The sequence below is a fragment of the Laetiporus sulphureus genome (genome assembly GCF_001632365.1).
Source record: "Laetiporus sulphureus 93-53 unplaced genomic scaffold LAESUscaffold_2, whole genome shotgun sequence".
Lineage (NCBI taxonomy): Eukaryota > Fungi > Basidiomycota > Agaricomycetes > Polyporales > Laetiporaceae > Laetiporus > Laetiporus sulphureus.
The window spans coordinates 875,742-902,077 of NW_024468511.1; the positions used below are offsets into that span (position 1 = coordinate 875,742).

At 56.0% G+C, this 26,336-nt stretch overlaps 9 protein-coding genes across 9 annotated transcripts; 4 read left to right on the top strand and 5 right to left on the bottom strand.

Annotated features, from left to right (window-relative positions):
- Positions 1-2,448: 2,448 nt before the first annotated feature.
- On the bottom strand, positions 2,449-4,489 carry LAESUDRAFT_754570 (uncharacterized protein; the record flags this gene model as incomplete). The annotated part of the gene is made up of 3 exons (XM_040911897.1): positions 2,449-3,066; positions 4,238-4,374; positions 4,435-4,489. 3 exons carry the CDS (start codon positions 4,487-4,489, stop codon positions 2,449-2,451), a joined length of 810 nt encoding a protein of 269 aa, XP_040769703.1.
- A 1,149-nt stretch (positions 4,490-5,638) lies between these two features.
- On the top strand, positions 5,639-8,656 carry LAESUDRAFT_641362 (uncharacterized protein; the record flags this gene model as incomplete). Its single annotated transcript, XM_040903655.1, has 9 exons — positions 5,639-5,934; positions 5,989-7,075; positions 7,135-7,629; positions 7,685-7,950; positions 8,005-8,058; positions 8,109-8,146; positions 8,201-8,324; positions 8,381-8,487; positions 8,538-8,656. The coding sequence occupies 9 exons, from the start codon at positions 5,639-5,641 to the stop codon at positions 8,654-8,656; spliced, it is 2,586 nt and encodes an 861-aa protein (XP_040769704.1).
- Positions 8,657-9,280: 624 nt separating this feature from the next.
- LAESUDRAFT_733924 (uncharacterized protein) lies at positions 9,281-11,199 on the top strand (the record flags this gene model as incomplete). Its single annotated transcript, XM_040910464.1, has 7 exons — positions 9,281-9,483; positions 9,533-9,554; positions 9,707-9,877; positions 9,938-10,140; positions 10,192-10,450; positions 10,514-10,784; positions 10,934-11,199. The coding sequence occupies 7 exons, from the start codon at positions 9,281-9,283 to the stop codon at positions 11,197-11,199; spliced, it is 1,395 nt and encodes a 464-aa protein (XP_040769705.1).
- On the bottom strand, positions 11,178-12,811 carry LAESUDRAFT_165003 (uncharacterized protein). Its single transcript, XM_040901418.1, has one exon. The coding sequence runs from the start codon at positions 12,609-12,611 to the stop codon at positions 11,613-11,615; it is 999 nt and encodes a 332-aa protein (XP_040769706.1). The 5' UTR covers positions 12,612-12,811; the 3' UTR covers positions 11,178-11,612.
- A 577-nt stretch (positions 12,812-13,388) lies between these two features.
- LAESUDRAFT_640989 (regulatory protein ral2) lies at positions 13,389-15,397 on the bottom strand (the record flags this gene model as incomplete). Its single annotated transcript, XM_040903634.1, has 5 exons — positions 13,389-14,378; positions 14,430-14,977; positions 15,029-15,167; positions 15,234-15,275; positions 15,329-15,397. 5 exons carry the CDS (start codon positions 15,395-15,397, stop codon positions 13,389-13,391), a joined length of 1,788 nt encoding a protein of 595 aa, XP_040769707.1.
- Positions 15,398-17,605: 2,208 nt separating this feature from the next.
- Positions 17,606-18,368, bottom strand: LAESUDRAFT_754574 (pyridoxamine 5'-phosphate oxidase; the record flags this gene model as incomplete). Its single annotated transcript, XM_040911898.1, has 2 exons — positions 17,606-17,723; positions 17,782-18,368. The coding sequence occupies 2 exons, from the start codon at positions 18,366-18,368 to the stop codon at positions 17,606-17,608; spliced, it is 705 nt and encodes a 234-aa protein (XP_040769708.1).
- Positions 18,369-18,695: 327 nt separating this feature from the next.
- On the bottom strand, positions 18,696-22,155 carry LAESUDRAFT_720038 (uncharacterized protein). Its single transcript, XM_040907739.1, has 15 exons — positions 21,819-22,155; positions 21,747-21,759; positions 21,593-21,684; positions 21,252-21,540; positions 20,975-21,186; positions 20,660-20,906; positions 20,537-20,608; positions 20,449-20,475; positions 20,381-20,390; positions 20,234-20,322; positions 20,058-20,163; positions 19,777-19,998; positions 19,515-19,720; positions 19,326-19,457; positions 18,696-19,270 (listed from the first exon to the last, which is right to left on the bottom strand). Exons 1-15 carry the CDS (start codon positions 22,031-22,033, stop codon positions 18,836-18,838), a joined length of 2,367 nt encoding a protein of 788 aa, XP_040769709.1. The 5' UTR covers positions 22,034-22,155; the 3' UTR covers positions 18,696-18,835.
- A 490-nt stretch (positions 22,156-22,645) lies between these two features.
- LAESUDRAFT_641096 (uncharacterized protein) lies at positions 22,646-23,034 on the top strand (the record flags this gene model as incomplete). Its single annotated transcript, XM_040903644.1, has 3 exons — positions 22,646-22,727; positions 22,776-22,837; positions 22,912-23,034. 3 exons carry the CDS (start codon positions 22,646-22,648, stop codon positions 23,032-23,034), a joined length of 267 nt encoding a protein of 88 aa, XP_040769710.1.
- A 923-nt stretch (positions 23,035-23,957) lies between these two features.
- LAESUDRAFT_754577 (AOX, alternative oxidase mitochondrial precursor) lies at positions 23,958-25,594 on the top strand (the record flags this gene model as incomplete). The annotated part of the gene is made up of 10 exons (XM_040911899.1): positions 23,958-24,153; positions 24,206-24,330; positions 24,383-24,447; positions 24,509-24,629; positions 24,684-24,767; positions 24,821-24,885; positions 24,942-25,024; positions 25,078-25,153; positions 25,204-25,452; positions 25,510-25,594. The coding sequence occupies 10 exons, from the start codon at positions 23,958-23,960 to the stop codon at positions 25,592-25,594; spliced, it is 1,149 nt and encodes a 382-aa protein (XP_040769711.1).
- Positions 25,595-26,336: the final 742 nt, after the last annotated feature.

Sequence of the window (26,336 nt, forward strand, 5' to 3'; positions counted from 1 at the left end):
CCATGATAGCGATCGTAGGGAGCTGCGCCCAGAAAATTCTGCCCTAGTGGCTGTCATGGTCGCTATCGGCCGTCTAGACTAATAAGAGGAATCAATGGAGAAGAGATCGCAGTCGCAAAACAACTTCACAGAGTTCGTCCCTCGCGGCGTCCGAGAAGGGAAGATACCGTGTGCGCGCGAGCGACATATCGGAGAGCCTAGCGATCCTTCTGATCCTCTGAATCTTATCGGCGAAAGTCCGAGTGGAGACTTTGCCTGTACAGATCTCCGCGATCAATAGAGACGAGAGTGTACCGTCACGAACCTTCACTAGCACCTGGCTCCACTTGGACGGGCGCTTGGTGCTGGCAACGTTGAGGGTGCCACTGGCATGCACCCTGCAGTGAAAAAAACACGTTGAAACCATGCAGATCATACGAACGAATAGAGAGCTTCACCGGGCATTCGCACATTGATCGCCGGGGTTTTGCGATTGGTGGCCCCTCGAGCGGGGGCTGCACATCCAGATATCCCTCCGCGGCTTCTGAGCCTTAGGGTGGAGCTGGAATATCTTTGAAAACGGTGTGACGCAATTTGAATAAGATAAGCGGATGAATAGCGAGAGCCTGACGCCACATCCTCGAACGGAGTGAATGGTGAAGACTGATACTGTCGCGCATGGGCAGTTACGACATTCCGAACTCTCCAGCAGTCAATGGCATCCTGTTGGATGTGTCCCCCAAACGTAGGCATTCGCTTCCGGTGAAACGGACAATGGTGTGTCATCCTGCGCGAAGACGCTTCGTCAGTGTGATGCGTCAACCGTGGGGGAGAGCGGCAGGTGTGTGCCTGCGTCATTGAATTAGCCCAGCTTTGCTTTCCGTCCCAGAGGCAGCGTGTCATCCTGCTGCGCGAAGACGCTCCATCAACGCGATGCGTCAACTGTGGAAAAAAGCGGCAGGCACACACACGCATGCATCATTGAATTAGCCCAACTCTGCGCTCCATTCCACAGGCAGCGCGGTCCATGGTCCATACGGATGCCTTCGGCAGCTCGCCTGAGTGGAGTCAACGGTACAATCAGACGAGCAGGTATCCGATATCTTGGTGCGTCGCCGAGCCTCGCATAAAACCTCGACGGGTCCGGTGGGCCGCCTACGCAGACTCCACATGATCTCGTGCCTGAATGAACCCTTGATGTTGTCCTGAGGTATGTGGAAATGATGAATAGCTGGAGACGGCGCTGAGCCACGAACATTTGGATAGCAGAGCACACTATTGCCTCCGCATCGATGTAAACGGAGAAACATACAGAGGGTATCGTAGAGGCGGCCGGCATAGTAGACATTCGACGGTTCGGCTCTGAGGAGGCCAAGTTATTTCGACCATAGGTCCGAGCCGGAAGATGGCTTCAAAGCGGTGGCAAACATCACACTAGCGTGCTTCATTTCTGCGATCAACGCACATACGTTACCTCGGGAAGGGCAAGCCATAGCGGCCGGTCTAGTCCATGCCCCAGAACGGCTGCATGTAATGTTGTTGCATCTCCACCTGCGCGTCAGAAGAAAGTGGACGCGGCCAACGATTGCAATTACGCTCTGCGATCAACGCATGTACATGTACGTTGCCTCGGGAAGGGCAAGCCATAGCGGCCGGTCTAGTCCATGCCCCAGAACGGCTGCATGTAATGTTGTCGCATCTCCACCTGCATGTCACAAGAAACTGTCGGAGCCAGCGATTGCAATTACGCACAGAAGGAGGTATGGTGCATACGTGTACGTTACCACGGGAAGGACAAGCCATAGCGGCCGGTCTAGCCCATGCCAGAACGGCTGCATGTAAAGTTGTCGCATCTCCACCTGCACGTCAGAAGAAAGTGGACGGAGCCAACGAGTGTAATTACGCACAGAAGGAGGTATGGTGCATCCAGGTACAATTACGGCAGCGCTTGCTGAGCAGGATTGATCCAGAGCTTCATCGGCGGCTGATACGCGAAGTAACGAACCACGTCGCCCAGCGAGCTCGAGGATCTTCGAGAAGCATCTCATTTCTCTGTCACGGGCTTGTTAAAACGAAATGGACGCAGCATCACATTGGCAAGGGAGCTACCCTATTGCAGCGCGAAGGAAGGTCATTAGTGCGGACGAATTAGCACGAGGTACTTGTGTCAGCTAGTCAAGCCAATGCGGAGAGGCGTAGTTGCAGGGTTCGCCGGAGGTTTTTGTCTAACGGTACACGTCAATGTGTCCGCGACAAGACACGATCCAGTGCGGCCGCGACCGCACCGTCATGCGCGGAGCGAGCATCGGTAGAGACGACATAGAACACCAGTCAGCGCGCCTTCGCACACAACTGCAAATTCCAGCCGCTAACACGCCTGATTGGAGGCGAAGCCGACGGCAAACTATCTTCCTGCATGCTCGCGAAGAAGAGTGGCTATCGCCGACGAAGTCGGGGACGCGCGAAGCCTCAGGCCTCGGCAGTCGAAGGCCGCCGCCCCCCACCCTCTCCCCCCTGCTCCGCATACGCCTGCGGGTCTGTGTATCGACGGCAAACGTACGCGCCACAGCGATCAATCCGAACTGCAATAAAAACAATTATAGCCCACCAGCGCCGCAGCTCCACCCAACGAGCGCTTATCTGCACTCCACGATGAATTGGGCTCCACCGCGCCACTACGAGGAAGAGATCCACGGCGATCAGGAAGCGTACGCCAATATGCCGCATGTGTGGGTTTAGTGGCCAACCCCCTGGAGCCCGCAGCGCAGTGAGCGGCGTTCCTGAGGCCGTCGTGGTCGAAGTGGAGTTGGGCGCTTCGCATCCTTGCGCGCAGAAATTGTGGATAGCGGTGGGGTCGGTCGTATTTGGGGTAATGTAGGGGGTACGAATGTTCGCGAATGGAGCGGGAGAGAGGAAGAGAATCGTCTGTGCGGGATTCTTGCGCCGCCATTTGCATTTGGCCCGCTTCCAGCGGGCAGCGTGAAATTCGCGGGTGGTGGACTGAGGGCGGTCGGCAATGTTAGACGTTTGGAGCTCGTTGAGTTTCGATGGGAGGTGGCCGGCAGCCGCAGCACTCCCCGGGATCTCCTAGAACGTGTCGCACCTGTATAAATTATCGTAAACGTGTCAGTGCGCAGCCTCGACGGCGCAGCGGTATCGCGAACCTTGCGGCTCACTTCCGGCTATCGTCTGCGACGGTGGACATACTTGAGCGACTCGACTCTACCCACTACCTGACACAGCCGTTCCATAACGTCCATCTACTACAGTCTCAACGAGGAATCACGCAGACTTTCTGGGTTATTACGCGAAGATCGGAAAGCACGGCGACAATCCAGCGTCGTCGTCAAGTAGCGCGCTGGCGTGGTCCTAACCTCAGCGGCAACATCCGCTTGCTCAGTAATCAACTTCTCTTGCATGTGGCTTGCACCTGAGCCGCTCGCACCTCGAACCACCTTTCCCTAGACGTTTGGAGCTCGTTGAATTCGATGGGACGTGGCCGCAGCAATTTCGAGGACCTCCTCGAGTGTGTAACATCTGTATAAATTATCATGGACGTGTCAGCGCACAGCCTCGATGGCACAACGGCATCGCGAACCTTGCGGCTGCCGCTCGCCCTCTGCTTATACAGTCTCAACGAGGAATCATGCAGGTTTTCCGGTTATTACGCGAAGATCGGAAATGCACGGCGACAATCCAGCGTCGTCGCCAAGTAGCGCGCTGGCGTGGTCCTAACCTCAGCGGCAACATCCGCTTGCTCGATAATCAACTTCTCTTGCATGTGGCTTGCACCTGAGCCGCTCACACCCCGAACAACCTCTCCCTAGACGTTTGGAGCTCGTTGAAATTCGATGGGACGTGGCCGCAGCAATTTCGGGGACCTCCAAGAATGAGTAGCACCTGTATAGATTATCATGGACGTGTCAGCGCACAGCCTCGATGGCACAACGGCATCGCGAACCTTGCGGCTGCCGCTCGCCCTCTGCTTGTACAGTCTCAACGAGGAATCATGCAGGTTTTCCGGTTATTACGCGAAGATCGGAAATGCACGGCGACAATCCAGCGTCGTCGTCAATAACCAGCTTCTCTTGCATGTGGCTTGTACCTGAGCCGCTCACACCTCGAACAAACTCTGCGACGACCGTTTGGAAGCAACATGCCTTATGGCTGTCGTGCCGAGCCTCAGAAGGGGCTATAATATTTCATAACGATGCGGAAGTGAGTCGCGGCCGCCAAGCTGCTTCCTCGGTGTACTAACAAGCAACGAATCGCCGCCTCTGTGGGGATAGGAAGCCACGCCTTGCTGCACCAGCGCGGCCAGAATCTGGGCGCGCCGCCTCAGTTTCACGTATTCGGAATAAATCAGTGCGATGCTTTTCGGGCTGGTACGCGTGACTGGCCATACACGGCGCGTGAGACCGTAAGCTAGCTTGTCAGCGGGAGAGAAGGACGAACCTACGGAAGTGGTCCCTGGATTCTGGGCCCGCATCCCAGTGGATTGGCCGGGCATAACTTATCCGGGGTAGATGACCCACGTAAAGCGTGTGTGCGACCGCGCGGACAGGCGAGGCGCGCGCACGGGAAGTAACGATACGATGTGATCTGGGCTGGGCTCTGGAGGGCTATAGCGGCCGGACGTGATGGTGCACGGGGAAGTAGTTGGGGTGGGCGATTAATTGTCTTTTGGGCCGTGCTCGTGATGGAAGGTGTCTATCGCGTTGCAGAAGAATTCCGCGGATGAGATATAGGCTCGAGCTGGCCTGTCGCGTGCGGTCGGTGGACATCGGGAGAGAGTAAGCGATAGTTGCAGCAGGGATTGAGGCACCGGCAAGGAGGACATTGGAGCTTCGTCGAGCATGCGATGCCGAGGACGTCGCAGAAGATGCGTTGTTCTCTACGCGATGATTTAGGTAAAGCGGGAGAGTGGCTGGACGAGTCGATGTTCCCACCTATGGGCAGGTGTGCGCAAGCGAGGGTTTCCCGCCGATAGATTGAAGCCGATTCAGAGAGCGAGATCTGTGAGCGTGAGCTTGGGACAAGGATAATTTCCTAGTCGAGCGAAATCCGACAAAAGCGCACATTGCGGGGGAAAGTCGGGTTGCGTGGGAGGCTGGCGCGGTGGCTGTTGGCGGTGCTGCGGAGGCAGTGTCCATGGCGAGGGCTCGCATATTCTGGAGGATACATTGGCATTAATGGCGATGAAGTAGTATGTAAAAGGACGCTATTGGGCCCGCGCCGGGCGTCAGATGCGTCGAGGGGATCTGAGAGGGGGATCACGTCGCGACAGGCTTAGCGTATTCTCCCCGCTGCTCATGCGTCCAGGCTGGAAGTTCTGGATCTGAGAGGATATTCGCGGAGAGAGGGAATCAACCATCTGTCGATCCCGATTGGCCGCCGTCTCTTCTCCCAATTTGATTTCTTCAGACTGTTATAACCCTCTCCCCTCCTCGGCCCCGGCACATCAACCCACGCGTGAGTCCCGCCACTCCATCCACTCCTCAGCTCCCGGGTGATGTCCGCCGACTTTCCGTTCCCCATGTCCGACAACCGCTCGTATCCCCCCGGTACCGACCTGCGTTTCGATCAAGAGGCTATCGAGTATCCCAACGCGTGCTATGCGTATCAGCCTGCTTACGAGCACAGGCCTTCCCCCCGCCCTATGTCTTATGAGAGCACTGCCTCCCGTCCCCTCGCCACGCCCGACGACATTGTCTACTTCCATGACCAGCTTCCCCACCTGCAGCCATCTGACCCCGCTTTGCCCTCGCACCCACACTTCGACACGTCCTCCCCGCCAGACACCAACGAGTCCGACAGGTCAAGTCCACCGCCCAATGCACCGGAGCGGCAGAGCAAGTCTCGACGAGAGAAGCCGCGCCTCGAGTTGGCTCCGGATCAGCCCTTGACCACCCAAGGCCGACCGCGCACTCGAGTGTTCGTCGCTTGCGTGCAATGGTAAGTCGTCGGTCGAGTTCGAGGACGCATCAGTTGTAACACTGTTCGTTCCAGCCGCGGCCGAAAAATTCGCTGTGATGGCGCGAGGCCTTCGTGCTACAACTGCAGCCGCCGTTCCGACGATAATGTGCTCTGCACATACGACGCAGCGCCCAAGCGTCGTGGTCCAGACAAGACGCCCGGCGCTCGCCAACGGGTAGTGTCAGGCTGTGGCGCCGACCAGGATCAACCTCGGAGGCGCCGAAGACACCCTCCGGACGTTCCTGTAAAGGTTGATGGCGAAGAAGCAGCATCCGGGGCGGTCTCCAACGAAGCAAGTCCTTCCCGGAAGGCCCACTCCGCTACGCCGCCTTTGCCGACGCATAACTTGTCACCCTCGTTGACATTGCGGCCTTTACCGTCTCATTTGGAGAGCGCCGGCTCGAGGGGGGCTTACGCGCGCAGTCATCAGCTCACTCCCATCGTCATCCCCACACCGAACATTGGTCCTGCACACCATAGCCCCGAGGGCGTGCTCTACTCGCAGGTGTCGCCCTACACTCCTGTTCCCACGCTCACTTCGCTTAGGTCTTCGCCTCAACGACAACCCCGATATGAACCTGATACTACGGGACTCGGCCACCCAACAATGGGCTCGGCGTTTCCACTCTCGGTGCCTGGATCTGCTCTATCACATGGTAACGAGGAGGTCGGTCAAAGTACATCGCTTCCCGCAGAGCCCTCGATGCGTTATGCCCAGGAGACCTACTGGGAGGTCGTGTTGAGCTTCTATTCCACCAACTATGACTATCCTCAAGGCCACCCCGGCCCGCTTCCTCCTGGCTTGCGACAGTCAGCGACACACAGGGTCTACGATGACATCCGTTTTCTCCTCCAATACTCGTCTTACTGGCTGTCGTTCCTCAACGTTAACCGTCTGTTACGGAGACTGCAAGATCCGATAGAAAGGACGTCGCTGCAGCCCGCGTTTGTCCTGGGTGCGCTCGCGCTGTCGACGTTTCTCCAGAGCTCGGACTCGGAGCACGGCAGCGGGGCCCGGGGGCGCGAGCGCGCGTTGCGGCTGCGCGACGAGGCACAAGGCGCGCTGGAAGCGAGTCTGAGCGCGAGGTGGGTAGACGACAATCTCGTCCAAGCAAGCTGGGTAACTGCCCCGTGCTCTTCGTCCCGATCGACGCTGCTCACCGCTCCCTCGTGTTGCAGGTCATCGCGTTCTTCGAGGTGTGCGTGCACCCGCTGCACTCGACCGAGCGTGTGCGCGCTGCGCTCGGCATGCTCGACTCGCTCATTCGCTGTTTGGCGCTCACGTCCGTGGATGCGGGCGACCCGCGCGTGAGCACGTTTGTGCAGCGCTCCGCCCCGGTGCTCCCCCTCGCAGGGCGCGAGCGGAGACATGTCAGTCGGGAGGAGTTTGACGCGGCTCAGCATCCCCCGCACAGTCCGCCGCCTCCGCGCTTGTTCGGCGAGTGCTGGTGCTCGGCGTACACGCTCGGGCAGATGTCCCCGGGCACGACGGAGATTGCGCCGCTGTGGAGCCATACTCCGGCGTGGGTGGGTGACTGGACGGAGGGCGATATTCGCAAGGAGGAGTGCCGACGGTTGGTGTGGAGCACTGTCATTATGGTGGCGGGGTATACGTCGTACAACGCGGCGTACACTATGCCGCATGTGGACTTGTTCGTGCTGGACCCTGCAAATGTGAGTGCTCTACCACCGGTCGTTTTAATCAAGAACTGATGAGGGAGGGCGGCAGTTTGCTCTTCTTTTGCCTGGGGAGTCGCTGTTCCGGGCGGCAACTCCGGCGTCGAAGGATTCGGTCTGGGCGCTGTATATGCGCTCGTTGTTACTGTGGAATGGCTGCGTACGCATGCGCGCCGATATGAGCATGAGTGATGCGGAGAAGGCTCAGTATGCTATGGATACCTGGATGGAGATTGACCGTATCGAGGAAACGCTCAACTCGCATACGTGTGATATCGAGAGAACTTTCTTGTTCGTCAGCCGTGATTATCTCTTCATGTGAGTTTTCCCCCTTTATGCCGTATCTACAGCTGATTTTTTGATCGTGAGCAGTGCTCGCTTATATACCTATTATGATTTACAGCGATATGCGCCGAACATCGAGGTGTAAGTCATCGGGTTTGTGAAGAGGAACGATCTCGCTGACCAGTGTGTAGCAATGCTAACATCATCCGCTCAAAAGCTAAGGAGTGGCGTAAGTGGCTCGTCGCATGCAGGCAGACAGGTGTGACTTACCGTCGTTCAACAGTCACGCATCATGATTCAATGGCGAAGCGTGCCATGTACGGGTTACACACGGTGACGGGGCAGCCGACGAGCAGCTTGTCTGGGCGGCCATTCTACCTGTGGTGGTTCATGGGCCATATCTCAAGGTGTGTCCGGTGCTTTTGGTGCGTTCTCGGACCCCTGAACAAAGTAGAGCGTGCAGGATGATCACTATGTGGACCACCGACAACTCCCTCGTCATGGCATTGCAAACTTGCAAATCTCTGTTCGCCCCTCTTCAATATCTCATGTCACTCTGGCCTTGCGCGGGTGGGTGTTCGGTCATTGAGATGCCTGCTGTGACTGAACGACTGCTCCAGAGTCTACGCGGAGGGCCCAAGAGCTTGAGAAGAGGATGATCTCTGCGTGCCATGCGGCAGGCGTCCCGGCTCCTGCACCGCTAGCCTATTCGCCCCGGTTTCTAGATGGTTCGATCTGATATTCGTGGACGTTCGCCGGGTCGCCGCGAGATTGCAAACATTTCTACGAGGGACAAAACATGTCTATACCCTAGATATCCAGCTCCGAGAACAGAACACTGACCAGTGCTTTACATACCTTTCCGCACTAATGACCCGCCCATATCTGGAGACGAACGCAGAATCTGTGCCGAGGTAGTAGTACCAAATAGTGTATCAACAAGTAGCCCGACGAACGGACAGTTTGTCTGATACCCCACCCTGTATCCGCTTCTCATTGATTGGAAACAAAAAGCATGGCGACGAATTGGATGTTCGCGCAGAGATTAAATGACGGTGGTTCTTGATCGTAACGTGTGACCGGCCTGTATGTACGCACCGCCGAGTTGATCCAAGGCCACCGTGACTTCAGCCACGACTTCCCGAATTAGCCACGATCACCTCTTTATACTGTACCCTCATCACCGTCCGCGCATCTCAACTAAGCCCAGATGCCACCAGAGACGTCTTCAGCGTCGGCCGCCGCCGCGGCGTTGCCGGCGTCACCGTCGTTCGCGGACATTGCAGAGTCAGAATCAGAATGGTTGGCGTTGTCATCTGTGCTTCCCGCCAAGCGAAGGGCGTCCCTATCACACGAGGGAATGATGGATGAAGCGGGTTCGAAGAGACTCAAGGGGGATCGTGTCGAAGAAGCGCAAAGGGGTGATGCGCCGCGAGAGAAGCCGCAGGCGATCGATGGGAAGGCTCTCGCTAATGAACTCGAGCAGGAGCTGCAGTGCGCGTGCTGTTCCGCACTAGTTTATCGTCCGGTGGTCGTCATGCCATGTCAACACTTTTTCTGTGGAAGGTAACGCTCTAGTTCCGGGTCGTTGAAGGTCGCTTACGCTCTGCTCTAGCTGTATCGTTATGTGGATTCGGGTGAGTGGCTGAAGCATAGCATAGCATGCGGTCCATCGCATCAGGACGCTGTGGCGCGTACATGTGCGCTGTATGCGCTGTATGCGTCTATCCATTTATCCGTCATCATGTTCTGCCATCGCAAGTCTGCTTGCTGACGTGAAATACCGCAGAACGGCGGGTCCAATTGTCCGGCATGTAGAGCCATGTCAACAGTAGTGTCTCCCTCTCGTGCTCTCCAGACGATGGTGGACGTTTTGCTCCGCGCCGCACCGTCTAAAACGCGACCCCAGAACGAGCGGATACAAGCAGACGAGGTGTATAGGGCCGGTTCAACCTTGCGGGTACTGTGCTTCCTACTCACTCCTTGCGACTATTGTTGCTGAGAACGCTATGTGCCGAAGTTACCTTCACCCAGGCAGGCTTCTCCCGAACCTAATATGGCATCCCGCAATGCCAACTTTGTGCATCCTTGCCCTCACTGTGCGGCTGGAAACTCTTGGGGCTGGAGATGTCCTCAGCCTATCGTGGATCCTGAGATGGATCCAGAGAACGCTTGGCACACAGAAGACGGGTCCCCTCCGGGCCACGCATACTGCGGCAATTGGTACTTGCGTCGCTTTCGCTCCTGTGTGCACCTTCTCATATCCTGCTCTAGTGAGAACATCCTTGCGCTGCAGGCCCCTCCAACAACCAAGTGCGATCTTTGTCAGGTAGCCTTCTGCGGCATTGGCGTTCCGGGACGTTGTGTGGCTGCGCCTCTTCTGAACCAGCAGCCGCATGGATTGTCTGACCTGAGCGATCTCATTCAATGCGGAGAGGTCTATGATTGTTTTGATTCCAATACTGTCGAAGTTGACATAATGCTTGACTATATGACCGCTCAATCGCTATCCCCAAGACACATTTATCGCGAGGTAAGGAGAGGCCGTCCGTTGTCGATCACCCAACGTAGCAACACTCAAACCCCTCATTGCTAGATTGTGGCTTACATCCAGAGCCAGCCAAGACAATTTGCGCCGTTGATCGAGCTGGACCTCTTCATGGACGTGCACGGCGTGGCCGGTGGCGTTGACCCAGACTTGAACGCACCTCGAAACAGGATTTGTAGGGTATGCGCGACCGAGGTCTTCCTTTGGGGCCTCCGTGACTGGTGGGTGCGAGAGCGAAGAAAAGGGTTTCTCGCAGACTGGGTCGTGAAGCGTCCAGACTGCCCCGAGGGCAGCTTATGCTCCAGACAGAAGGATCACGGTAAGTTTTGTCGTTTCCGATTCAGGCGGGCGCACATCGATAGCTGATTGTTTTCTTTGGTGGTTCGAAATCAGGTCATGCGAAAGAATGTGGGCTTTGTCCACTTTGCTTGTCTATCGACGCTCACACGTACTGATCTGTTCTCACAGTCAACCACATCATAACTCCACCGGAGGCTCTTCAAGCTATGCCCGGTCCCGCTGCACCGCATGTACCAATGCCCGAGCATCAATTGGCCCTCCCTGCTGGATCTCAACATGCAGAAGCGGCCGCATTGCCTCAATTGCTCCCTCTGGCTGGCGCAAACGCGGCTAGTGCAAATGGTCTAGAGGCTACTTATTTCTCACAGATGTCCGGTAACGTCTATGGCCCAGATTCTCAGGACTTCAGAGATGAGGTCGACGCACTGCTGTGATATTGATGTTGCTGTAATACGACGTGATGGTGCCATATGATAGATTAGATTACGCCATGTAGAGTCCTAAAGTGCTAGGCTCCTGCAGCGGCGACCCCTGGAATTCTTCATTTGTGATTCTCCCCTTCTCCATGTATTACTACTGTTTTTGCTTGTCCTGTGTACAATAGGAATCACTGCATCGTCTTTCTGAACGCTGAACCCAGCAACGGACAAGAACGAGAGGCCGACACGACGAACAGTACCTAAGAGCTTGAGGTCAGATTCAGCATCTATTCTATCATAATAGCCAGAGTACAGCAGGATAGCAGCAATTACCGATAGCGTACATAGATATAATCAATACAACAATCCCTGATAGATCGAGTTAAGAGGTCCAGCAGTCTCATACCGAGAACTGCGAGCACACCACCTTAGTGACACAGGCGGTCGTTCCGCTGGGCGTGCACCTCCAGCGGACTACGCACATTCTCAACGGCCAGCTTGTCGATTTGTGCCCGCGCAGCTGCTTTCTTCCTCTTTTTTTCCTCAGCTTTGGCCATGCTGAGGTTTAGAGCGGAACCGTTGAAATGGAAAAGATGTTCCACGGTCTGTGTCTTTTTCACCTCCTTGGTAAAGAACCGTGCGATAGCATTACTTGCACTTCGCTTCGACCTGTTGATCACCGTGCGCGAGACATGTTGAGCAGGAGAGCCGCTTCTCGACGACGACACTGCAACCGCAGATGCGACGTTCGCCGTTTTCGGTCTGTGCACTTGGTGCTCGCGAGCTGGCTGGTTGTCCGACCTCGACCTCTCTTGTGCTGCCTCCTGACTTGGGCCGCACTCATGGACAGAGCCAGGTTGCGCCTGCATGGTCAAGTTCGGAAGCGACGAGTTCCCCCTCGCATCGCTGTAGAACAGATCGCGCGGCGATTCCGCATCCTCAGGTGGACTGACTTCCTCGATCACCTCCAGCACCAGGTGACCGTGCGCAGACACGGGAGTCATATCCACCGGAGTAGACAGGGTGGCAGCCGTCGGGCTGACCGGTGGCGAGCGATGGAACGAAGACGTTCGGCTTAGACTAGGCGTGGAGAGAGAGCTATACGAAGTCGACGTCTTCAGCGATGGTAGCGATTCCCCATCCCAAGTGGGTCGTCGAGGCGTCGAGGGCAGGTGGAAAGCAGGGAATGCAGCCTGGACGGGTGAGTAGACAGCAGCCTGGCAGAAATCGTCCTGGGTGGACTCCGCGTTCAACGAGCTGCTGCTGGCAGACAGGGAGGAGAGCGAAGAGGGCGGATCTACATCAACGCACTGGGCCTGCGCCAACTCTGTGCTGCGATAGACATCGAGCAGGGAATTCGCGCGAGACCGGCTGCCATAAACTGGTGTTCTCGACGCGTTCTCATCAGTCTCAATGGTCGGCGACATCAGTTCAACGATTGCACACAATTCTCTGTCTGTTGACAAAGACACAGCGCTGCTTCGGTAGCTGCTTCGCGACGTCCGCCTGCTTGACGAAGGCGAGGGAACTGCGGACGCCGTGGACGGGAGCTTGGAAGGTCGCGCCGGAGGAATGAACACCTTCGTAGCAACAGCTGTTGCCGGGCGGAATGAACCTGCTGGAAACCGCCATGCGCGCCCATGAGTCCTGCGAACTCATAACTCACTTATATAGTCAAATTGCGATCACTGACCTATTCTCTGGCTCGGCAATTGGCTGGCTGAATAGACGACCTCCGACATCGCGCGAGGGCGCAACGTCACAAGCGAGTTTGCGTCCGAGTCCGCCGATGGCACCGGGTCTAAGGTTTCAGGGCCCAACAACGATCAGCCAGTCCACCCGAAGAAGCAGAGGCCGCTCACTTGACGCATTGTTGTACCCGACGTTGGCACCTCCGGCGCCGCCCTCGGACGACCCGTGCATATAGGACGCGTCGGACATCCCGCGTGGCCGTGCTGCATTGGGAGGTTCAGACGGCCCCCCGGCACCGCCTCCAGCCCCGTCGGTGCCATTCCCACTTCCGTTCGTTGAGTCTGGGGGCTTTCCTCCAGACGAACTGTCCTTGTCAGGACGCGCACGGCTGCCAGGAGGGCGTTTCTGACTATATGCCTAGAGCCCATCGCTCAATACCCTTTGCATATTGCATGATGCGAACAGGGCTTACCATGACGACACGAAGTGCCCTGCACCACATCAGCCGCTAATCAGATATTGATACTTGGGAAACGAAAAACATACCGGATTTGGAGGCTCCGGCAGCCACAGAGCGTCGAGACCCCGTAGATGCCCACCGATGTCGCATAGCTCAGCGCGCGATGCATCGCATGCTTGACGAGTGACTGCAGGTGGGCCAGCTCGTACGTACTCGACAGAAGCAGCAGCTGGGTAAGGACCGCGGGCGCATGCTGCAGAGGCGTGATCAGTGCCATTGAATAGAAGTACTGCACCAGCGCCAGGGTAATTGGGTAGGGCTCCGATAGGTGGAACGCGCGCGGGGTCAGGCGTGGGTCCGGACGAGGCTCCTGCCCGTCGTACCCGCCAGGTAGTTCAGGAAGAGGAACGTGTTCTGGGATCGTGGGCATCGCCTCAGCTTCTCGCTTCGCTGCCTGAACGAATCGCCTCTGCTGCTCCTTGAACCATGGCCAGCGCTCTTCGAGCATCTTGCGCGAGCACCTGATCTTGCGGCCATCGTCGCACACGATCTCGAAGTCAGTGAGAACACCCTCCTCGAAGGCTGCAAGGCCGAGCTCTTGCGAGGGTACGTCCAGCAAGGGGAAAGGCGGTTGGTAGATGCCGAATGCCTCCAGATCAATGCACGTCACGTGGTCCCAGCTGAGGAGGCGGCGATTGTAATCCTCGACGAGGTTCCCATGTCGGTTGCCAAACACCATAAACTTGTTCGCGGCAGGCCAAAGGCAGCTTCTGAACCACGAGCCCGTGGCGAGTGCGCTGCCAGGGTCGATGCGCGACCACGTCATATTGATGAGATCCAGCGCCCATATTGAGAAAGATTGGTAGGTCTGTGAGAGATAGGTGCCAGCGACAATGAAGTGCGTCCCGAGAATAGCTCCCGTGGGGAAACGAAGGCCGGGGGGGAATGAAGTGCCAGTCATGGAAGCAGAACGATCGGACACGGTAAAATCACCGTCAGAAAGTGGAGAGAAGACTTCCAATTCTCGCTGAACGTCTGTGAACTGCAGTGGCTTTAAAATGTGCCATCATTTAAACGATGAGGAAACACACACATTGTAATTGCTGAAGAGAAAAATATCACATGGATACTCATCAGTGGGAGGAGCCGAATACGGCAAGTGCACAAGCGATTCTGATTGAGTGACCTGTGCTGTGGGAGGTGCAGCCTTGTTCACCTTGAATCGAGTTCCAGGTGGACCAAGAGAAGAGGACGCCTGACCAGTGCGCAGTTCTTCTTGAGGTAGCCGAACACGCGTGTCGGCAGTGGCCGCCACACTTCTGTATGTACCACAATGCCGAGCGTACTCACGGCGCTGCACCCAAACCTTCGCTGCGAGATCGTAGATGTACACGTCATCTAGCCAGACATTGTCCAAGTCTTGGCCTCCGATAACGAACAGGCGGTCGGCAGTGACGGAGCTAAGGTGGGCGTAACGAGCGTTGGGTACAAGGGAGGAATCGCCAGATGTCGTGGCGGCTGGAAGCCAGTGTCCAGTGGTGAGGTCGAACAGTCGGACATCGTTCAAAACGCAGAGATCCTCTGGATTGTCGGACTGCGGCTTGATGGCCATGCCGCCGAAAATGATGAGATGGTTGTGCCCTTACCGACGCGTCACTTGACGTGTCGACGTGAAGTATGAAAACGACTTACATGTATCTGCGCTGTGAAAATACCGCGCCTGCGGAATGTCGTCGGAGGGTGATTGCGGAATCCGGTCCCAGCTGCACGTCTCGAAGTCGAAGACGTAGATATCCGAGACCATTTTGCGTTCGGACACCAAGCGACCTCCCTAGTCGAGCGCATTCAGATTCCTGGCCCACGTGCAAATGAAGGATAGCAAATAAATCTATCTTACATAAAGGTACATCTTGGACCCTATGACGGTGGTGGACGCGCCCTGGTGCGGGGTGAGCACATAGAGCTGGCTCGCGCGACCTAAGCGAGACTCACGACGAGCTTGGGGGGCACAAAGCCAGTGGTCCTGCGACAGAACGCGGTGAGGTCTGAGATTGGATACATCAAAACCGCGTGTGCGATACAGGGAGGGACAGGGACGGAGAAGGAGGAAAACGATGGCCTGGAGAGATGCGAATCAACGGGAGTTGGGTGTGCATTTGAGGCGTTCTGGATGGCCCGATGCGGAAACTCGGATCTGGTCACCCAATCTCGCCCAGTCGGCATCTTCCCCGCCGTCACGCCATGTCTCGCGTCCGTCACGGCGCGCGCTCTCTCCGCACTGGTGTGACCGCCGCTGCTCGGTGGATTGGCTTACCATCCTGTATTGCTGTCCAACAAGCAGCAGCACATGCCCTATAGGCCCCAGATCTCCTCTGTTGACCAAAAGCGCGCCGTGTCCGCATCGCCCTCCTCTGCATCCACGTTTCTCATCTCGCCCGCCTTCTGTGCTTCTATAGACTGACGCGCTTGAACTTATCGGGATGCCGTTCCCTCAGCGTCGATTCGCGCTACCACGGGGCCCACATCTCCTCTGCAGCTTCCCCATCTCGATGTGCACCAGCGATGAGAACGCGACATATGATCCTCGGGGCTTAGCTCGCTGCCCGACACGGTCCGCCATTCCCCTCAACCAATGGACGCATGACGTGGCTGCGGAGAAATCGCTATTCCATTCTGGTTCCCAGCTTCGCTTGTTGCTCTTTGCCTGGGTTTTGACACCAACCCACTGATTAGACTTGGCATCGCAGCAGTCAGTGCGCTCGCAACCTCAATCAATGCACTCGTCTCCATGTGAGCGGACTTGATGCGAGAATACGTTCCCCCTCCATCCACAGAGCGCTGACGATCCAATTTCCAATGTCGTCCATTGCAATTCTTCTCGGGCCCGCTCACGATCCATCAGGTTGCTCTGGTAAAAGTTCTGCGCGATCCAACGACGAGCCTCAAGACGCCTGCTGAGCTTACGCAGTTCTCACAAGTTCGAGAATGGCTCTTGCGAACACACTCTGGGCCGCAACCGCGACCACACGAATCCGAGGCAGAAAGGTGGATGCGAGAAGTCTAACTGCGTTCACTCACCGAGCTAAAGACACCGTCTGCAACGCTGCTGCCACCAGTATCCTTCCTTCTCGGTTCCACCGCTGTTCGTAATCTCCTTCACACGCCGTATTACCGCGTGTATTCGAGCAGAAGCTGAGAGCGCTCGAGGAAACGGTCTCGTTTCCGCGTAATCTGACCATTGCTGGCTACTACGACGTCACTCGCCGGAATAAGGATAACAGTATGCGACATCGGCCATGCACGGCTCGAGGCACTTTACGCCAGGAATGGTGCTCTTCCTTCGGGCCCGCTGCCCATCATCAGCATGAGGCACCGTCGGTCAGACATATCTGCCCGTTGCAGCTATTCGATCTCCGTACAAGGCAAGAGAGATGGATCGACGCCCGCTGTCCGAGCTCGATTCGCGCTGTCAAACTTCGCGGCGTGCCCTGAGCGTGGACATTCACTTCTCAGCTCCTGCTGCGTGGAACATCGGGTCAAAGGGCTCAATGAGCTTCGATTGTTGGCGATGTCGCCGCGCGGATATACCGCGCATTCAGATAGGCACGGTCGCTACTCGAGTTCCGCGCTTCCCAAGTGTCGGAACGAGGCCTAGAGAAGGATACAAAGCTTCGTTGCTGTCGGCCTCGAGGCTACATAGCTCGCACACCGGTTCCGAGTCCGCGTTGCACTCCATATCGCCAACTTCAAGCTTTAATCTCCGTGCTTCAGCTTCGATTCTCTCCTGCTACCTTTTCATGTAAGTAGATCCATGTATGTCGGTGCTTATCTCGAAAGTCGAGGTCACGATGGTTCTAGCCGTTCTATGTATGTCGACGTTGTCGAATGAATGTCTTGCTACCGGGGCCTGATGGTATTTTGTAATATGTGCGGTTAAGCTATGCAGCGATGTCCAATGTGTTCTATTCAATGGAGATTGCGGAGAGCTCTAGCGGCTACTCCACACCGCCGGGATGGTGAGTTCAGTCATGGAATTCGGCCGCGTTCCACACCTCGGTGTCGACTCGATGTCAACATTACAACATTAACACAAAAAGGCTGATTTTGGATGGTCCCGAAGGGCGCTAGTTCCTGAGAATGCGGATGATTGATGACCTGGATCTGGTTAGACAAAATACAACATTGACGATGTATCGTACATCGGGAGAGTAAATGCACCCACCGTACATGCCTTGACCTCATCGTATTGAAATTGTCCTGTTCCATGCATCACGGGGCAAGCCTTTCTATCTTCCATTGTCGTGTATCATCCGGCGATCCTTCTATGCGCTGGTAGCGCACTCGGTCGTGCAAGCGTGAAGGTTTGCCCAGCCAGAATTCTATTTCGCTGTAATAACACACTCTTTGCATGAGCACGGGTGCGTCTGATAGTAAGTGATACGTACCCGGGGACGATTCGCCAGCCGCCCCAGAACTCGGGCAGCGGTATATCCGCATCCTCTGCGCCCTCCTGCACGCCAAACCGCTGCTTGACTTCCTTCAGCCGCGCCTGCACCTCGCCCTCATCCACGACACTGCTCTGCTTGCTCGCCCAGGCTCCGAGCCTGCTCCCGAGCGGGCGGCTACGGAAGTATTCCTCGCTCTCCGCTTTGCTGAGACGCTCTGCGCGACCGACGATGCGCACCTGCTTGGCCACCTCGCGCCAATAAAAGCTGAGCGCGGCGCGCGGGTTCTCCGTGAGCTCCTGCGACTTGCGCGACTCGTAGTTCGTGAAGAAGATGAACCCGCGTCGGTCGAGCTCCTTGAAGAGCAGCGTGCGAGCGGAGGGGATGCCTGACGCGGAGGCGGTGCTGAGCACCATGGACTCGGGCTCGCGCACAACGCCTTGCGCGCTGGTGAACCAGGTGCGGAATTGGTCGAGCGGGTCCGGGGCGACCGTGGAGGGCGAGAGCGACTCGGGCGGATCGTACTGGACGTGCGTCAGGACCTTGAGCTTGTCCTCGGTCGCTATAACCGGCGACGTGCTCGACATAATGAGGGGCCTCGTTTGTTGAAATGAGTGAACGTCTATGCGATGGGAGAAGATGGGAGAAAAAGAAAAATGAGATCGTAGGCCGCTAGGCAGCTGTCTAATCCAAGTCATTACGCATTACGATCGGCCGGTCGCGAGCGTTCGGCGACGATTTCATCTTTCACGGCGGCCGTTCCCGCTGTCCTTCAAAGCTTGAAGCTTGAAGCTTGAGCTTGATATATCATACGGAGCACAGCTTTGGATGTCGAATAGTGTCGAGCATTTATCGGTATCATCAACCTTGAGAAGAGAACTGCCAGATCGAAGGGGCAGCAAGGTTCAAACTCATTTCCGTGCAGAGTGGTCAGGTATTATAACCAGGAAGAAGGATCGAGGTAAGAAGTACATGTTGGAGTCCAATAATCAAGCGTTAGTTCAAATGTACACGCCAGTCCGCCATATGTTCATGCCATCTAACACTACCAACACTAGAACCATGTCATCCAGCTGCTGTCCAAGAACTCCGTCCCCATCCATCCCGGGTTATAAGTGTTCTGCGAGGTGGACGCGTCGGCGCCGTTGATACTCGCATGCGGGTCGTGCATCGTCCGTTCCGCCGACATGCTGTACGATTGCGACACGCCAAACCGCAACGAATCCTGCTGGGTCGAGTACGGCTCAACGCGGCCAGACGGGTGCTCCGCAATGAACTTTTCGTAGCAATGTTTCAGCGAAAAGTGCGCATGCTCGAATGGGTGCGCTTCTTGGGTCGCCGACCCCGCGTCTTCGGGCGGCGTCATCACCGTGCGGCGCACGAGCGCACACACTTCGTCGTTTTCTGAATCTCCGTAGCAATCTACCGATCCATGGCACCAACCGACGTAGACGGAGCGCGCTTTTGCAGCGCACGCTTCCAGAGCAGGCTGATATTATTAGTTACACAGAGTGCAATGAGAGCGAAGCACCATCCACACTCACTAAGGCTTTGGCAACTGCAGGACAACGGTCCCGGACTTCGATGAACAGTCTCCTAACTTTGTCGACCTCCGCGAGGGCATGAGGCGAAAGTGGACTGCTTGGAGCACGCCCAAGAATGAGACACAGCGCGAGCTGAAATAGTTCGGTCAATACCAAAACTAGTCATCGTCTGCAGAAAGGAAATCATACCGCGGCAGAAAGACAGTTCGACCATACTACCGAAAACCTAACGATTAGCTCAGGCTCCCATTTGTAGCATGTGTGCACAGTCCAGATCAAATTGCATGCGCTGCTGTAGACAGCCAGCACGGATGGTGAGTATTTGCTCTTGATCGTGAATCCATCTTGCGCTCTGAGCGCCTGCGTCAAATAGCTTCTATGCAGGTTTAGGATCGCTGCCGAGCGTGACATGTCATGAGCAGCAGCAGCGGGGACACGCGTGGGCACGAACCGATCTCGCGAGTGCAGAGAGTCAGCGCCTGCTGCAAGCCTACGGGGTGCTGTGGTGCGCCTGCATCTGTGTCTACCATATGCAGCGCGGGCGGGATTTCAAGGTCGCGAATCTTTGTGTCGAGCGCGAGCACATCAGCATACGGCGGAGGTTGCGGGGCAATGATCAGCTCTAGCACCGGATACTGGCACTGCGCGAGGAATGTGTCTCGCCATTCGTGATCTATCCCCGGCTCGCATTAATCTCGCGCAAACTAACACAGCCAACGCGCCAAGACTCACATGTCGCGCTGATGCTCGCGGTCGGCGAGTCGAAGAAGTTGTACGCAGGACGCTTTACGTCCACATGATGAATGGACAGAGACGGCGGCCGTCTCAGCATGAGTGCCTGGCGATCAATCAAAGCCAAGTCAGCTGTCCCGTCAAGTGCGGAGCTATGCCGGGCTTCAGGTACGCACCAAACGCACGTCAACACTCATCATGTTCCATAGCAGAGCCTTCCGCTTGTCGAGCTCCTCTGGTATCATCTTGCCCACGCCATCGCGGTCTGTGAAGCATAGAAGTTAACTAGGAGCACGGTTAAAAGGGTTTTTTTGGGCGCGTACGGAGGCCGAGCTGCGACAGTCGAGCGTTATATGAACGCTTCTCTCTCGGAGATTACTATGGTACTCACGCTCTGCGCCAATTTTGCCAGCAGACCCTATCCAAGAGGAGGATCCAATTAGAGTCCTGATAATGGAGCATCAGCACATGGCACGCACCATGATGCCCCATGCATGCTCTGCCGCCCGTTTGTGATTGGAAAACATCAGAAGGTACCAGACCATGTAGAACTTTGTCCGCTATCAGAAAATGCAACGGCTCATATCAGTGGAGTAGCGTACCAGAGTGTTTATCGTATCAAAGCTGGGATCATCAACGACTGCCGTTTCGCACAGGGCGGCTCGTGCGAGATGGTGATATTTTTCAGCTGCATGGCGATCGTGGCTTGGTTGGAGATCGACCGCTGTCCCAATAGCAAGCACGATGAGGAAGAGACTGAGGCGATGTGGAAGGAGGGTATTGAGCTGGGTATAGTACACGCTGTGAACCAGGTTAGGTATAAAGCTTTCGCTGGTATCTGGACTGTAGCTGCGAGCACCAACACAAAGCGTCAGTTGCCATCACGGCGCTCTGCTGTAGCTTTCTGGTGAACGTACTGCCAAAACGCGTTTCGGCGCGCTTGTTCACAGATCCGCTGACCCTCGTTAGGCGGAGGTAGTAGGTCACGGATGCTTCGTCGGAGGTCGGGATTGAGGTCGGCGCTCATCGAGGGCGGTACCGGGCAAGCCCGACTTAGGCGGACAATCTCCTCAGGGAGTCCGAGCTGTGTTACGCTGGCGCTGACAGACACTGAGGATGAGGATGCATACTGTAAATGAGCAGATCACTGAGTGCCTTCAACAGTTATACAGTATCATTTACTAAGCGGCTTACGTCGTCGCCGACGTCCGGTGGAGTTCCTGACGAGCCAGTGCTTCTGTGGTCATCTTCTTCTTTGTGCACACTAAGAATGTTGATGTTGTGGTTTGCAGCAATTGCATTGCGATCCATCCCGAATAATTCAGGTGAGCGCTTAATGGACAGAAGCTCCTGCCTTAGCAGAGGGTGGGACTCTGTCGAATGCTGTGCCTGTATCGTTTGTAGAGCGTCCTCCAGCTGGCGGATGCGCTCGGCCATGGATTTAATTTTCTCATGCAGTTGTTCTGTATTAGCCAGGATAAACCTGACGAAGCGATGAGCTACCCGGCCAGCAAACCTCGTTAGCAACGACTTGCCTACTACCCTTTCCTCCTGTCAACGCGCCATCCGGACATATTTCTGCGCAGCCTCTTTTGCAGCAGGACTGGCATGGAAATACGCGATCACACTGCACAGGACCGCGTGTCCGATTATCCGCTATGCCCGACTGATGACAGTGCCTGGACTCACCTTGAGCTTGAGCCTGCCGCCCAAGCGCGCCAGTGAGCTGCGATCTAGAGCTGAGACAGTTTGAAGCATTACCTTCTGCATTCCCCGCAAGACAGTGGCCGCTTCCTGTTCCTCTTTGAGGAGTTCTCCGCAGGATCGGTCTCTGGGTGGGCCGACGGGGCAGGGATGGTGAACGGGCGCACGACCGAGTCGCAGAGGTCGTCCTGCCTGGGCCGCTTTGCAGGACGGCTGTCGTCCACGTACTCTGAGGTGGACTGCATGGAGAGATGAGATGAGATGGAGAGCATTGCGAGCGGTCGGACAACAAGCTCTGGGATATGTTTCCTTCCGACGGTCAACCCCGACCCTTGCAGGCGCCGTAACTATTCACCCGAGCCGTCTTTCCCGGGGACTTAATACGTAATCAAACAATTAACCGACTCCGACGCGGACGGACCACTGCCATCACTGCGCGCCCCAACGTGATCTTCTCCTCCCGCCCGAGGCTGCGTGTCCCGCAGAACGCGGGAGTGCAGCAAGCGCGTATCCGAGCCATGCTGGAGCGTAAATACGCACGGACGCGCACGCGGTGAGAGCGATGTGCATATAGCGTCAGGTCCGAACAGTTGCAAGAACATCGGCAACGCGCGATGCCCCTCCGAGAATCATGGAATGCCGACCTTCGGTAACGATTTAGACGCGATAAGGTCCAGGTTAGGAAATGTTTAGTCGCGGTAACATTCGCTTATCAGACTTATCCTGCCCACGCCTTGCTCTCCCTCAACTTCGGGCTAATGCTGAACTGCGCGTCCTCCAGCTGGAGGCGGATTGTGTTCTCCTCGACAGCCGTGCGCCGCCATGCGTCTCCACTAACAGGCGCGCGGCGCTCCATTGCAAACGGCGACTCAAAACGGCCAGACATGTCGAAGGTTGAACCCGATGACCCTCGACCTCCGTGGTTGTTCAGGTTTAGCAGGACGGCCAACTGGATGCTCATCCCAAGTGCGTGCACCTTACGTCCGGTACAGAGTGCAGCCTCACAGTTCATAGCGGTGATTGTGTACTCGGTGTTCTTCGGGGACTTTGGGGAGCAAGAACACGTCTTTTCGCCCGTGAGTCGTCTTGCCGCGCTGATGGAAGCGTCTTTCGTGATTCTGAGACGAAATGCCGTCTTGTATTTCCTTAGCCGAGGAGGTGGCTGGAACGCCAGAAAGCAGCCTTCTTCTCCCTTTCGGACGCGGAGCGTAAGATTGCAGGAGTAGGGGAGGCACCGAGAGAGGAGAGCACTCAAGTCCGACAAGATCGGTAGCCCACGCCTGTCCAGGTATCGATGTCGTGAGTCGCCCGTGTATCCCACAATTGCGGCATCGTCACAGATGCATCGCAGCATGGACACCTCACGGGTGCATACGAAAACCTAGATTGGGCTCCTGAGCGGCCCGCGGACCTTACAGGAAGTAGACGGCTGCGTTTCAGGATGACGGGACATGGTCCCTGTTTCCCACGCAGTGGATGCGTGATCTTCCGCTATCAGTTGGTGATTGCAAGCAGCAGAGGCATCCTATTAGACGTCGTCTATACGATGTACTACGTTCTGCAAATAGACTTGGTATCGCCGCGACCCTATTCGGTGGAGCAGAAGTGAGCGCCTAACTGTCAGGTGGCCTGCTGGCAAGCGCTTGTCGAGGCGTCGGTACGTCCGGAAAAACACAATTCCAAATGAGTCGTACGGCTGATGTCACCGCGCGTGCGCACAGTGCAGGACGAGCCCGTGCTCTATCCAGGAGCGGGAGTACCCTCGACGGCGAGGCCGACGAAGAGGTGGGTCCACAGTCCGAAATCACCCTATAGCTCATAGGCTGGCAGAACAACTTCACATTGGCTACGCGGCGGCAAGCATCGATCTCCAGATCCGGATCTGCCGAGAAAAGCGACGGAAAGCACTTTGAATGGGCGGTGATTGGTCGCGGCATGCGGGGGCATGCGTGGCACAGATTCGTCCCTCCTCCTCAACGCTGAGCCTTGGGCTGGCCCAGGACGCAGCCAGACGCAATCATATCGGAATGCTGTGCTCTGCGCCTCAGGTCAGCATTCGGAAATCATGTCGTGATTCGTCGCGCGGTCTACCTCGGGTCTGTCCTCGGAACGTAACGGATACGCTGCACGCCAGGGCTATATAGGACGTGATGGGCGCGCGCCGTTGTGGCAACAGTCTGCAAAATACTCGCAACGATGTTCAGAACCACCGTCTCTCGCACCCTCCCGGCGGCGCGCACGCTGCACCCTTCCCTCTATGTCGTCGCTTCACGCGGCCCTTCATATGTCCTCGCACAGCGTGCCTTCACCACTGGTACACCACTCTTTAACTCGCTGACCACCAAGCCCACGAATGAAAAGGCCTCCGTCGGAGTTGAAGGTCTTCACAAGCGTATGTGTTGTTTGATTCACATAATTGCTGCAAGTGTTCACATTCAACGTAGGTGACAAGACAGCCGAGGATTCAGTCACGAAGGAGAATGGTACCAGCGACGTTCCGTCGGTCATCAAGGGCGACTGGGTTCTATTTCACCCTGTCTATAAGCCCGACGAGCTCCGGTCGGTCGAGGTATGCTCGCCTGTTTCTTCGTCCAGGTTCGGCAACTCAACATCCCTTTAAGGTACTACACCGTGAAGCGAAAACGTTCTCGGACAAGATCGCGTATTCGTTCGTTAGGTTGCTCAGGTATGGTATCATACCGGCGTGATTGTCAATGATGTCTGCTCACGAGTGTTCGCGGTTGTAGATTGGGCTTCGATGTCGTCTCCGGTTATAAGCACAAGCCCCTTCCGCCCAATTACAAAGAAATGTCTATCGCGGAACTCAGGAAGGCAGGCTACATCATGGATGAGCACCAATGGCTGAGGGTATGGTTGTTTACGACTAATGGTGCTAGCTGCATGTTGACTTTGTGCTCTTAGCGCTTCATTTTCCTTGAGAGCATTGCGGGTGTACCGGGAATGGTCGCAGCGACTCTTCGCCACCTCAGAAGTCTTCGCTTGATGGTACGGCATTCTTACTTATATCATCTACCTTGGAAGATCTAACATCACATTAGCGTCGGGACTCGGGCTGGATCCACACTTTGTTGGAAGAGGCTGAAAATGAGCGTATGCACCTGATGTACGTCTTTGTACTCTCATTCTTGTTGTCGTCTTGTACTGACACAAAAGCTTTAGGACCTTCATGACGATGCGGAGGCCAGGCTATCTCTTCCGAGCCATGTTGATCGGTGCTCAGGGTATCTTCTACAACATCTTTTGTATGTTTCCATCACTCGTTTTTATTATGAAAAGCAGCTCATGCCTGTTCTAGTCGGTTGCTACATGGTATCGCCCAGGACGTGCCATCGCTTTGTCGGCCATCTCGAGGAGGAGGCAGTCATCACTTAGTAAGCCTGTCTGGCAACCATGAGAGCTCTTTGTCCTGACTTGTTTACAGTACCAAGTGCATTGAGGAGATCGAATCTGGTCATCTCCCGGAGTGGGCAGACTACCCCGCCCCGGAGATTGCGAAGAATTATTGGCGGTTGGACGATAGCGCGACCCTCCTTGATGTCATCTACGCTGTGCGCAGCGACGAGAGCACGCATCGGTTCGTCAATCACACTCTCTCCAACCTGAAGAAGTCGGATATCAACCCATTCGCGTTCCGCGAGCCCGACATGACCGTCAAGGGCAAGAGAATTGCGTATGTACATTTGTTGTTGATCGTTCCGCGCAGCGGCTGACCACAATTTATTTAAAGCTTCACTCGCGATGAGGCGGAGCGATACGTCCAGGAGTCGCACAAGCTCATCGAGGATGGCAAGTTCCATCCTAGGCAGTCTTAGACTTTAGAGGTGGTGCAACTGCACCCTCATTGGACAAAGCTAGCGCCGGGTTCTTCATCTCCAACCCCCACTTACTTCGTTCGCAGTTCTAATATAATTACGGATAACGTATACTCGCTCACAACGTCGCTACATCGCTGCATACTGCTATCGCTCCTGTATCTATTGTGTATCATATCGGAATGCAGGAATTATAAACGGACGCTACGAACTCTAAACACGGAATACTACGTCATGACGGGGCGCGGGAGCCGGGTCACTCCAATGTAATTATATTCTCAACGTTGGCTCGACTGCATCTACATACTAGGTGACTGACTCGTAGCCTCCACGCATGCGTTCACAACGGTTGACACAAGTGGGCAGCTCTTGAATTGACAAAAACACGCTGACTAGCGCGTTTCGAACTCCGCGACGGAGGCGCATCTCGCTGGCGTTGAGCTGTCCGCCGCCGCCTCTCGCCTCAACGTAGCATCTACTGGGGCAATGGCGACGCCCAGAACCCTCCCCCCTCCCATCCAGACATCCTCTACCGAGGTGACGAGCACGAGCGACACACACCAGCATCACCGCCGGTTCATCGGACCCTTACCGAAGCAAGTGCTCGCGCACGACTTCACCACGCGCAGGAAGCGCAAGGGCAGGGTATATGCGGACTCGGATTCCGACGACAACGGGCTGCGGAATACCATCCGCACGCTCGCGCTGGACTTCTTCCTGAAGCACGGCGGCCGGGAGGAGG